This window comes from Mirounga leonina, unplaced genomic scaffold, assembly GCF_011800145.1.
Source record: "Mirounga leonina isolate KUSES-001 unplaced genomic scaffold, KU_Mleo_1.0 Mir_114, whole genome shotgun sequence".
In the NCBI taxonomy this organism is placed as follows: Eukaryota; Metazoa; Chordata; class Mammalia; order Carnivora; family Phocidae; genus Mirounga; species Mirounga leonina.
The window spans coordinates 19503442-19516080 of NW_023270265.1; the positions used below are offsets into that span (position 1 = coordinate 19503442).

General features: G+C 42.3%; 1 protein-coding gene across 2 annotated transcripts in view; it reads left to right on the top strand.

The window, feature by feature from the left end:
- Positions 1 to 243: 243 nt before the first annotated feature.
- Positions 244 to 12639, top strand: part of TNKS2 (tankyrase 2) — a 68043-nt gene continuing 55647 nt past the window's right edge. The window contains exon 1 of one of the 2 annotated variants that reach the window (XM_035025028.1): positions 244 to 676. In XM_035025028.1, the coding sequence (XP_034880919.1) occupies positions 478 to 676 (199 nt within the window). In that variant the 5' untranslated portion in view covers positions 244 to 477. The remainder of the gene's footprint in view (positions 677 to 12639) is intronic. The other variant, XM_035025019.1, reaches the window with a different exon arrangement.

Genomic DNA, 12639 nt, shown 5'->3' on the forward strand with positions numbered 1-12639 from the left:
CGACTTCAGCAAAACCCACTGCAAAGATGGCGGTGGGACGAAGCCCCTCTCCTCCCGCGGCCAAAGGTTCTCGCCTCGCGTTTCCCACAAGCCCCTCCGCAAGGCCCCCGCTTGCCGAAACCTGCCGGGCCGGTCTCCCCCGACTGCGCACGCGCCGCACCACGTCACGTGCCCTCCCAGGGCTCAGCGGAGCTGGCAGGAGGGGCCTTGCCAGCTTCCGCCGCCGCGTCGCTTCGGAGCTCGAACGGCGGGTTCGCGCTGCCTCCGCCGCGGAGGGGTAGCCCGGGGTCGCGGGGCCGAGCGAGGGGCGCGCGGCGGCGCGGCCATGGGACTGCGCAGACCCCGGTGACAGCAGGGAGCCCAGCGGCCCGGGCCCTGAGCACGTCTCCTCCGGGGGGCCTCGCCCTCTTGCTCGCAGGGCCGGGGCTCCTACTGCCGTTGCTGGCGCTGCTGCTGGCGGCGGCGGCGGCCAGGATCATGTCGGGCCGCCGCTGCGCCGGCGGGGGCGCGGCCTGCGCGGGCGCGGCGGCCGAGGCCGTGGAGCCAGCCGCCCGCGAGCTGTTCGAAGCGTGCCGCAACGGGGACGTGGAGCGAGTCAAGAGGCTAGTGACCCCCGAGAAAGTGAACAGCCGCGACACGGCAGGCAGGAAATCCACCCCGCTCCACTTTGCCGCAGGTAACTGGGACCGACGTCGCCTGGCCTCGCCCTACACCCCACCTGCCCACCCTGGCTCTCGGGCCTGAAACCAAACACTGTGCTCCTCTGCCGCCAGCTGTTCCCCCCTAGGACTCCGGTGCTGGTCGTCTCGTTCTCATCGATTGGGGACCGAGGCGAGGACATAGGGCTAGGGGGCGAGCGTGCCCCACTCACTGGAATTTTTTTTTTTTTTTTTTGCTTTGTTTTATATCAACAATACCTGTACCAACTTCCGGTCTTGCTACTCCAAGAGCCTTACATACACAAGAAAGAGTAGGGGACGCAGTACACCTTGTGGTTTGAAAGGCCAGTTATCTCCACGATTTATCGTTCTTGCAAGTTCCATGATAACTTTATCAATCCTTTGGATTAGGGTCTTAAAGGCCTTTGTAAAATACAAGGATGTAATTTAGGAGGAGTAGCTTAATTAGCCATTGACACATTAGTGTTAATGGGTTTATCAGGGTAGTCAGTCATTAGCAAGTTTCTGGAGAGGCTAGAACTGGAAATAGTCTAGTTTGGGTGAACTGAGATCTGACTTAGGGTGGGTGGGGGCGGGTCGTGGCTGCCACATACACACAAGTTGGGGTGAAAAGTGGTAGGATGAGAGGAAAAGATGGTGGAGGTACTTTAGGTTGGATCTAGAATTGAAATTGGGACGAACCTCGCCTCATTCTGAGAGATCGTTTGAATTACATTTCCTTTAATATTTACTAGGTTGACTTTATGATATAAAGGTATTTAGTTTAATTGAAGAATTTAAAAGAACTAGGAATGAAATAGTTTATTTCCATAAAGCATTTATACCTTTCACTTGGAGAAAAGATCATGACTATATTCTCAGGTGAGCTATGCATGATTGAAAATGGGAGTAGGTTCTCATACTTAACGATAATCATGGTTTTTTATTTTGTTTTACATGATTGTTTAATTTTTTGAAAAAGCAGAAGGATACGTTTTAAAATGTTCCCTCCTTTTGGAGTAGAAATGATGAGCAGAGAAAGAGTGTAAGAAAAATTTCCATGTTCACAGACATTGCCTTTACTTGATTTGTTTGCTTAACTTGTCCCTGTTTTAAAATCTAAATCCTACTAGAAGGTATGCTTTCTTTATCAGTTCCAACTTTGTTGGGTTCCTATTTGGGGAGCCTTTTTAAGAGGAAGGTTTGGTGGGAGAACTAGAAACAGCCTGTGGGCAGCAGAAAGGGAAAGGAGAAAAATACTGAAGTCAGATCTCACCTGTTTGCCATTTTGCCTAAAATTTTAGTGATCAGTGCTATCTTTTGTCAGCTAATTTGGATTGTCCTGTTTGGCCATGTAGTCAACATTTAAACAACCGATTTGGCAAATTGTCGTAACCAACTGATAAGTAATCCAAAGGGTAGTGTTACTTAGATTCTGTTCACTTGATCTGTGGGATAAAAATAGCCAAGCAAGATCTTAGTTGCTACCTTTCAAGAATTTGGTGTATTAATGAGTTCATATCTGAAAATAGTAATATTTAGAGGTTATGGGATTAGCTTCTTATTGACCTTGTTCCTCCTCCACCATCCCACTCTCAGTTCTTTCCCAACATTTCAAAGTACTTTTTTTACATGGATTTCATGTGGCTGTGACTGAAATGGAAAATTTGTTTTTGGAACCAGCCTGTCTCACTGTTTATCCAAATTATCTGGTAAGAGGTTATACAACTGAGAATTTAAGGTGTAAAAGGAGAGTAAGAAAATAAAAGTTGCTAATGGTGTACATTAAACCAGAGCATTAAAAGCCCTGCATTTAAACCCAGGCATATAAGAAACTTTTTAAAAAATTAGCTTTGTAAATTCAATCTGAGTTATTAATTAATGAGAGAACCTATTTTAATTTTTAAATAAATGTATCCAGCTGCATTTTCTCTTATATGTGGAAAATAAATTTTATAATCTCTTGTAGACAGTGAGCTGTCACTCATGTTGGTGTGCATATAAACATGCCATTGGAAGCTCAGTGTAGGTGTGGGGACTGTGGAACTGCTTGATGAAGCAGTTCCTGGTGTTTGTACATCGTAGGGTAAGCTGTGGAGGGAAATTCTTTTTTTTTTTTTTTAACCAATTAAAGTTTGGCAGTTTTATGGGGACAGGACACATTTTTGTCTTTCTGTTTTGATTTCCAAGGAATAGGAATGAGATCTGTGCAGACTAAGGAAATGAATCATGATAGAACAGTTTAGGAAAATTTGGTTTGTCTTCTGATCTAAAATATTTAGTTAAATTAAAAGAAGGGACGCCTGGGTGGCTTAGTCGTTAAGTGTCGGCTAAGTGTCTGCCTTCGGCTCAGGTCATGGTCCCCTGGGATCGAGCTCCCTGCTCAGCAGGAAGCCTGCTTCTCCCTCTCACACTCCCCCTGCCTGTGTTCCCTCTCTAGCTGTCTCTCTCTCTCTGTCAAATAAATAAATAAAATCTTTAAAAAAAAAAAAAAAAGAATAGGCACTTGCTCCCAGTAGTTAACTCCCAAGGAGTTAAGTTCTGTTAATGAAAAATAATCAACATAAATAGGAACTTTTTTTCTATTGGGTGCTTTTTTACTCTTAAACTAGATTGCATTTCTTCTAGATAAATATGATTTAAGAAGCCATTTGGTTTGTTTGTTTTAAGATTGATTTATTTATTTTAGAGAGAGTGAGAGAGCTCAGGGTGGGGGGTGGCAGAGGGAGAGAAGGAATCTCAAGCAGGCTCTTCACTGAGCTTGGATTCCGATGTGGGGCTCAATCTCATGACCCTGAGATCATGACGTGAGCCAGAATCAAGAGTTGGACACTTAACGGACTGAGCTACCCAGGCGCCCCTTCAGAAAAATTGTTTCCTCTTCAGTCCCCCACCACACACAGAGGATATGAATGATTTTTTTTTGTAATACATCACAAAACCTGTAGAGGCAAGTTGATAGATAGGGAGGCTGCAAGTCTAATTTTGCCGAAAGCAATAGCATCTGAAATTCTTGACAGTATAATCCCCTAGAAAACAGCAGATTTCAGTATAGGAGCTTGGTTCTCTGAATTTATTTCTGAAAAATAAAGAAGAGAGACAAAAACTTTGGGAGAAAGTCATGTTGTTTGTCATAGCCGAAGAAAGAAATATGTAGCATTCTCTAGAATCTTAGAATGGGGTTGGGGGTGGTGATAGAATTCCATGGCTTCGGTCTTTGGGGTGTGCAGAGAGGTATCACTCAGTAGAGAAATGTGTAAAACATTTATTAGGTTTAAGGAATTCACATGTAGAGATGATGGAAAGAGATGAGGTACATAATTTATATGTTATTAGACAATGACAAGTTGAAAAGAGCTTGTATTGTAGAGTTCTAGCTAAGCAAGGTAACACTTGTTTTGTATTTATATGCTACTCAGCTGTCTACATTGGACTAAACCTGAATTTCAACTATTATATTCAGTTTTGTGTGAATTGCATGTAAAAGGGTTTTGGGGGGGTTGGTGTCTGTTTTTGTTTTTGTTTTTGTTTTAAAGATTTATTTATTTGAGAGGGAGATGGAAAGCGTGCTAGCAGAGGGGAGGGGCAGAGGGGGAGAGAGACAGAATCTCAAGCAGACTCCCCACTGGGTGCAGGGCTTGATCCCATGACCCTGCACTGAAAGGAATAGTCCAGCCGCCCAACCAGCTGAGCCACCCAGGCGCCCCTGGTTTTGTTTTTTATTCAGAGGAGGGAAGTGGAATTAGAGCATCTGGAATTTAGTATAAAAGCAACAGATAGAAAACTAGAGTCACTTTAGAGATGAAAGAAGACTACGGTTAGACAATGTGACTGTCTTCACATATGTAGAAGACAAGTATAAAAGTGAAGTGGATATTGGATATGAGTTGTGTGGCTTGGGCAATCAAAACCAGCGCCAGTAGGTGAAAGGTTACAAGGAGTCAGACTGCCTTTAATAATCTGTTCGACTGTGGAATCGGCTGGAAGTGTCCAAACAATGGTTGGAACATTGGCATCTTTCAGAGATGTTGTAGAAAGAGTGGGCAGTTGGACCAAATGGTCAGAATCTGGACTGGAATAAGAAAGTGGAATGTTTACCCCAAATGAATGTTCTAGCAAGTCAGCTACTGAAGATATAATAGCCTTTGTGATTGCCATTCATATCCTTTCCCAAAATGGTGCTGTTGAAGACCTCCAAAAACATCTCAATAGCATTTCCTAATTTTGGCTATAGGCCAAAGCCATAATTATAGGAGATGCACAAAATGGACCCATATTCCTTACCTAGGACTAGAATTATAGATTGTTTCCAGGATTTGTTTTTGTTGTGGGAAATGATTAAACCCCACATCAGTAAAAAACCCCAATATCGGGACGCCTGGGTGGCTCAGTCGGTTAAGCGTCTGCCTTCGGCTCAGGTCATGATCCCAGGGTCCTGGGATCGAGTCCCGCATCAGGCTCCCTGCTCCGCGGGGAGCCTGCTTCTCCCTCTGCCTCTGTCTCTCTGTCTCTCATGAATAAATAAATAAAATCTTAAAAAAAAAAAAAAAAAACCCAATATCAAGTAAAGACCAGTCTAAGAATTCAGAATCTTTCTTGACTTACCAGATCTCCCAGTATATTACCAAGACTTGAGCTATACCTCTTTCTTCAGATCTTGTTGGACTTAGAGATTGACTTCAGTAATAACTAGTTTGGAGTATTTGTTTCAGTACTCCCCCATTCAAATTGTCAGGATTTGAACAACCCAGAGGCTATGGCACTCTTTTCTTTTCTTTTTTTTTTTTTTTAAAGATTTTATTTATTTATTCATGAGAGGCAGAGAGAGAAGCAGGCTCCCAAGGAGCAGGGAGCCCGATGCAGGACTCGATCCCAGGACCCTGGGATCATGACCTGAGCCGAAGGCAGACGCTTAACCATCTGAGCCACCCAGGTGCCCTATGGCACTCTTTTCCAGGTTTCTCCTAGTCTGACCAGAGAGGTAGTGTATCTGTCCCAGGTTGAGCTGAGCAAAACCTTATTCCTTGTATTCCTCATTCTAAAGAAATATGTATGGAAAATACCTTTTCTGGATCTTGGTAAACTAAAGTTAATAGTGAGTGAGAGGTTTAAAATGGCATCCCTCAGAAAAATCTGGTAAGAGTCCTGGCTGTCTAAGTCAAAGCTGAAGGCTTCTTGATTATACATTCCCAACTCCCAGACCACAAGAGCCTTCTCTGTCTCATGGTGTTTGTTGACGTTTTCTGTTTTAGAGCTTTTCCTTCTGACAAAACCCTGTGTGACCAGCCTGAGCATCACTATCATTTCATATCGGACGGGTTATATCAATGGCCCATTCCACATTTGGACTGTAAAAAAAGGGGAGGTGGTGGCCCTCGGTGAAACTTCCTAAGAGGGGTTTTTCTGTTGTGACTTCCACTGCTCTTTGGAAGCCATTCAGATTAAATCATGTTTTAGTATGCAAAATAAGATGTTGTTAACAATAGTCATGGTTGGCAATAGTCCTGAAACTGATGACACTGAGATAGTAGTGAAATTTGGCAAGAAAAAAATTGAATAGACTCCTTAATGATCACAAATCATCAACTGCATATTCTCTTGTGAGGGCCATTTGCTTACTCTTCCAACAAAGTATTAGTGTACTAAACAAATGTTTATCAAGTCCTGCTATATGCCAGGTACTGGCCTTGGCCAGTAAACAGAAATGAACAGGACGGGCGCCTGGGTGGCTCAGTTGGTTAAGCGACTGCCTTCAGCTCAGGTCATGATCCTGGGGTCCCTGGATCGAGTCCCGCACCGGGCTCCCTGCTCAGCAGGGATCTGCTTCTCCCTCTGACCCTCCCCTCTCTCATGTGCTCTCTCTCTCTCTCATTCTCTCTCTCTCAAATAAATAAAATCTTTAAAAAGAAAAAAAAAGAAATGAACAGGACATAATACCTACCATTAAGTGACACAGTTTATTGATCAGCAAATTTACTTTCCAAATAAGCCTGTTTTGTTTTCCTGCCAGTGCTTTTTAGTGAATTCAAACTCAATGTATGATTTCATCAGTATTTTCAAATGTGGAGCAGTATTTGAAGATGAGTCCTGTTCCACAATTATAAAATAGACTGCAGTGTACCTGAGCAGCCATGACTACTAACTTTAGGCTTCTGATACCTTTGTAAAGAGATCCTTAGGATTTGGAGATTGGCATTAACTCTAAGGATATGCCTTCTCATGTTTTACCTGGCCATGATTGGAATATATCCTGCAAAGCTTTTTTTTTTTTTTTTTAATTTTTTAGAGTACTTACCAGAAGACTTTGAGCTGTTTTTGAGCCCATTAGAATGAGGATTTCATCAAGGATTAGCCCTCAGAGCTTGAGAAGCATCTTAAATCTAAAGGTTTTGGGCGCCTGGGTGGCTCAGTTGGTTAAGTGTCTGCCTTCTGCTCAGGTCATGATCTCATGGTCCTGAGATCGAGCCCTGCATCTGGCTCCCTGCTCAGCAGGGAGTCTGCTTCTCCCTCTCTGTCTGTCCTGCTAGTGCTCTCTCACTCTTTCTCAAATAAATAAATCTTTAAAAAAAAAATCTAAAGGTTTTGCCAAACTCCTAACAATAAAAGATTTTAAAATTTGAAATAGCTACTTACTGACCCCTCTAAATAATTTTTTTTCATGCCAAGAAGTGGCTTCAGACCTTCAAAAGCTCCAACTCTTCATTTAGTCTTTCAGGATAGCAACATGACCTCCACTCACATATTGTAGTCCTTACAATACGACTTTAAAAACGTGCTGATTTTGAGGGTGCCTGGGTGGCTCAGTCTGCCTTTAGCTCAGATCATGATCTCGGGGTCCTGGAATCGGGCTCCCTGCTCAGCGGGGAGTCTGCTTCTCCCTCTCCTCCCCCCCCCCATTCTCTCCCTCTCTCAAATCTTTAAAAAAAATAAAAAATAATTAAAAAATAATAAATAAAAAGGTGCTGGTTTCTGCTGTCAGTCTCCATACAGGTTTCAGTGATCTTAATGGCTAGGGAATCACGTTGATACGAAGCTATCTTAGTCATCTGTGTCTCCGACTGTTGGTAACTATGTAGCTATAATTCCACCCATATCTTCTCCCCCGCTAAAACTTCAGTTTTAGTATTCAGTCTAGTATTCTTTCATACATGTCAGTATTGAGTCTCTTTAACTCTGGTTTTAAGCAAGCCTCTTCTCTTCCCAAATGATATTTTAACAAAAGGCTACTTCTGGGCACCTGGGTGGCTCAGTCAATTAAGTGTCAGCCTTCGGCTCGGTCATGATCCCAGGGTCCTGCTTCTCTCTCTCTCTCTCTCAAATAAATAAATAAAATCTTAAAAAAAAAAAAAAAAGGCTACTACTTGACCTGTCTTCAGCTGGATCACCAATCCTTCAGAACAGGTGTCTTCCTAATTGACACTATCTGTTGCAACAACCACATGTTCAACATGCCCACCTCACCTTTTTTGAGAAGTTAGCCTGTGAGTCTCCATTTTGATTACTTCAGATGTGTTGATTACCACTGAAAAATAGTGATCCTTCTAAAAGTGCTTGGGCACATCGAGTAACTTTCCAAAAGAAGAGGTACTTTTATTAATTTTTCTTTATTCTGATTACTTTTCTCTTACTCTCCAGATCAAGAATTCTTTTCCAAAAGTATTTCTTCGTCCATGTGGGTACTGAATGGCTGGGGTAGAAGAACCATTAATTGGGGCAACTGTGGATGACTTACTTGGAGAGGACAGTAAGATCAGTGATGCCCAGGCAGAGATAAGGAAGACTCAAGTCAGAGCATAGTGGCAAGAGATTTGGCCTTTTCCTCAGACTTTTCCTTCTTGGCTTCTGCAATGTCATTCTTGCTTAATTTACTTCTCAGTCTCCTTTTCTCATATTATGATGTATTAACTCAGCAAATATCAGTAAATTGCTATGTGCCACACAGTATGAAGGACACTGGGACTGTAATGATAAACTAAAAGAGACTGGTTCCTGCCTTTTATGGAACTTAAGAGTCCAGGAGATAAGTAAATAGTAAATTCAAATTTTAGTAAATGCCAGTGGACATTGCTGTGAACAACAAAGACAAAAATCTCCATTTTTCTGCAGCTTGCATTCTAATGGAGAAGAGGGGGAGACCAAGGAAACAGAACGTTAAGATAGGAAGTAATACAGGTGAGTAGAATGGACTGCTTTAGGGAGGATGGTCAAGGATGGTCTCCTTAAAGTGGCGACATTTCAACAGATTAAACAATAAGCAGAAGGAATGAATAGTGAGGGATGGCTACAGTGAGTAGTGAGAAGTGCAGAGAAGAAAGAGGAGCAGCCCAAGCAGAAGGGCAGCATGTACCAAGTCCCTGAAGTAATGTTGGCATACTTGATAAGCTGAAAGAAAGCTCGGTCACAGCTTGGAAACTGAAGAGTGGCATGAAATGAAGTTAGAGAAGTAGGTAAGAGCTAGTTCATGCAGCATGCCTTGTAGGACACAGTAGTAGAGTGATTGAATTTTATTCTGTGAGCAGTACTAGGAAGCCAGGGAACTATTTTAAAGAAATATTGTATCACTGGGGCACCTGGGTGGCTCAGTCATTAAGCGTTTGCATTCAGCTCAGATCATGATCTGGGCGTCCTGGGATCAAGCCCCTCATTGGGCTCCCTGCTCAGCGGGGAGCCTGCTTCTCCCTCTCCCGCTCCCCCTCCCGCTCCCCCTGCTTGTGTTCCCTCTCTCGCTCGCTCTCTGTCAAATAAATAAAATCTTAAAAAAAAAAGAAATATATCATTGATAATATAATATTGGTACATATTATATCACGGTTTAAATAATTTAAATAACAATGATTGTTTATTTGTTTTCTGGTGGAGGTTTTTTTTTTGTTTTGTTTTTTTTAAGATTTTATTTATTTGAGAGAGAGAGAGCACAAGTAGGCAGAGAGGCAGGCAGAGGGAGAGGGAAAAGCAGGCTCTCCACTGAGCAGGGAGCCCGACATGGGGCTCGATCCCAGGACTCTGGGATCATGACCTGAGCCAAAGGCAGCTGCTTAACCAACTGAGCCAGTCAGGCGCCCCATCCATGATGATTGTTTTTTAAAGGTCACTGGGAACAGAACTGGAGAGGCCCAATTAGACTATTGAAATAGTTCAGGCTGGAGACAGTAGTGGTTGGGTCAGAGCAAGGGTCATTAGAAATGAAGAGAAGTTTGGGAACATGTTGAGTTTGAGATGCCTTTGAAATATCCAGGTGGAGATATGTCCAGTAAACTGTCTGGAATTCAGCTGAAGAGTCTAGCTAGACTGGAGATTTAAATTTGGAGGTTGTGTATCTAAATGGTACTTAATGCTATAGGAGTAGATGAGGTCATCTAAGAAGGGAAAAACGGATAGAGAACTGAGTCTGGAGGAATGCTGACATTTAGAAATTGGGTGGAGGAGGCAAGATGGCCTCAAGCAGATAGGACTGCCCAAGACGAACTCTTCCTCTTCTGCCACAAACCTATTTTGTCTTCAGCCTTCCCATCTAAGTTGATGCCAGCTCCACCCCTTTATCTCTCAGTCGAAAAACTTTAGTGTCCTCCATTAAATGTCATCCATCTCTCACTCTCACCTTTTCACCCCTACTCTCACCCCACATCCAATCCATGAGAAACTATGCTGGCTCTACCTTCAGAGTATCCAGAATCTGCACTATTACCCTGACAGTTGCCACCAGATTCTTAGAGTGGTCCTCGAGCCTATATATCTGGCCCTCATTACTTCTGACCTCATCTCCTACTTTGCTGCTGCTTTCTCACTCAGCTCCAGCCACTCTGGCCCTACTGTTGGCAATTAGGCTAACTCCCTGTCTTTCAAGTCCTTGATCAGATGTTACCATCTCAACAACACCTATGGTGACCTCCCTATTCAACTTTATAACCCACCTCCATACACACACACTGATCACTCTCCTTATTCTGCTCTCTTTCCTATAACATTCTAGCATATTTATTTTTGCATTTATTGCTCATCTCCCCCCATCTCCACAGAATAGAAGTTCCTCAAAGGCAGGGATTTGGTCTCTTGTTCACTAGCATGTCCCAGGCACCAAGAAAAGTGTCTGCCAGATATTCCCTGACCATTTGTTAAATGAATGGATGAGACAGGAGGAAAACCAGGAGTGTGTGATGAAATGGACATTTTTAGAGAGGCTGTTTCAGCAAGGAAGAGAGTACTTAGTTGCCAAATATTGATGAGGGGTCTGGTCAAATGACAAATATATGTCCCTTGGATTTGGTAACATGGAGGTTTTATTTATTTATTTATTTATTTATTTATTTATTTATTTATTTATTTTTAACGTGGAGGTTTTAAATGACCTTGATGAAAGCAGTTATAAAGAAGCAGCAGAAGCCAGACTGGATTTGGAAGAAATGTGAATAGGAGATAGAATTGGTGATAGCCTTTAGAGATTTGATTATGCAGGGGAGCAGAGAAATGGAAATTTGAGTTTAGGGAAAATATTGTTCATAAAATGAAAGATGTAGAACATGTTTACATACTGTCAAGAATGATCTAGTAGAAAGAGAGAGGTTGTTGGGAGTGGGGAGAGAACAGAGACCTTGAGAAGGTAAGAAGGGACTAAGGTGCAAGATGAAAAGTGATGGATCTTTGGTAGAAAGTACACCTCTTTCCACAAAACGGATAGAAAACTAGTGCTTTGTAGTCAGCCTCATTTATTTTCACGCATGGTTTCAAATGCCATCTTGATGGTCACAGCTCTAGCTCATACTGGTTTCCTGAGTTCCAGATCTGCAGAACTTTCTACTTGGTATTTGATCCACAGGCACCTCACAAAGCATTTCCAAAACCAAATCATCTTGACTCACAGAACCTGTTTTGTTTCTCAGAGATCTGATTGTCACCCCCATTCCTTCTCTGTCCCGAAATTAAAGAAGTCACCAGATGCTGTCAGTTTTCTCTTTTTAGTTACTTCTGGCAACATTGTGTGCAGTAGCAAAAAATTAGTAACAACTATCCTTGAGAAAGGAACTACAGATCTCCAATTGATGATGGTTTGACTTATGATTGTACAATTTTACAGTGGTGCAAAAGTGGTATGCATTCAGTAGAATCCATACGTCAAATTTTGAATTTTGATCTTTTCCCGGGGTGGCACTATGCGGTACAGTACTCATGATGCTGGGCAGGGGCATTGACCTGCAGCTCCAGTCAGCCATGCAATCGCAAGGGTAAACAACCAGTTCACTTAAAGCAATCCTGTGCAACCATTATGTTACTCTTTCAGTATAGTATCCAATCAATTACAGGAGACACCCAACACTATTATAAAATAGGCTTTGTGTTAAATGATTTAGCCCAGTTGTAGGGTAATATATGTGTCCTGAGCACATTTAAGGTGGGCTAGGCTAAGCTATGATTGATGTTCAGTGGGTTAGGTGTATTAAGTGCATTTTTTACTTAAGAGTATTTTCATTTTAATGGGTTTATCAGGATATAACCCCATCAGAAGTTGAGGAAGATCTGTAGTTAAATTATGATACTTCCAACAAATAAAATAGGTACTGATAGGAGTTGATTTCTGGGATATTATTAGAGTTTTTTTTAAAGAAAGATACAGAGCAGTGGTTTGTTTGTTGTTGTTTTTAAACACTACTAGGTATTTGTTTGTTCTTCAGTAACCTCTTAAAATGTATAGCAGTATTTTTCGTACTATTTCTAAGAGATGCCTCAGCAATACAGGGATAATTTTCTTTGGGTCTTTGTGAGGGGCTTTTGAAGAAGGAGGATTCACCCTGAATTGTATCATTACACTGAATTCAGTTAATTTGCAACTCTGTGAGTGCCAGTTATGTACCAGGCATTGGGTATTTTTGCAGTGATCATGCCATATATTGGAATTTTGTAAAATTTCGTTAGGAATTGTTAGCTCAAAAAGGTATATGCACACCCCTGTTCATTGCAGTGTTATTTACAATAGTCAAGACCTGAA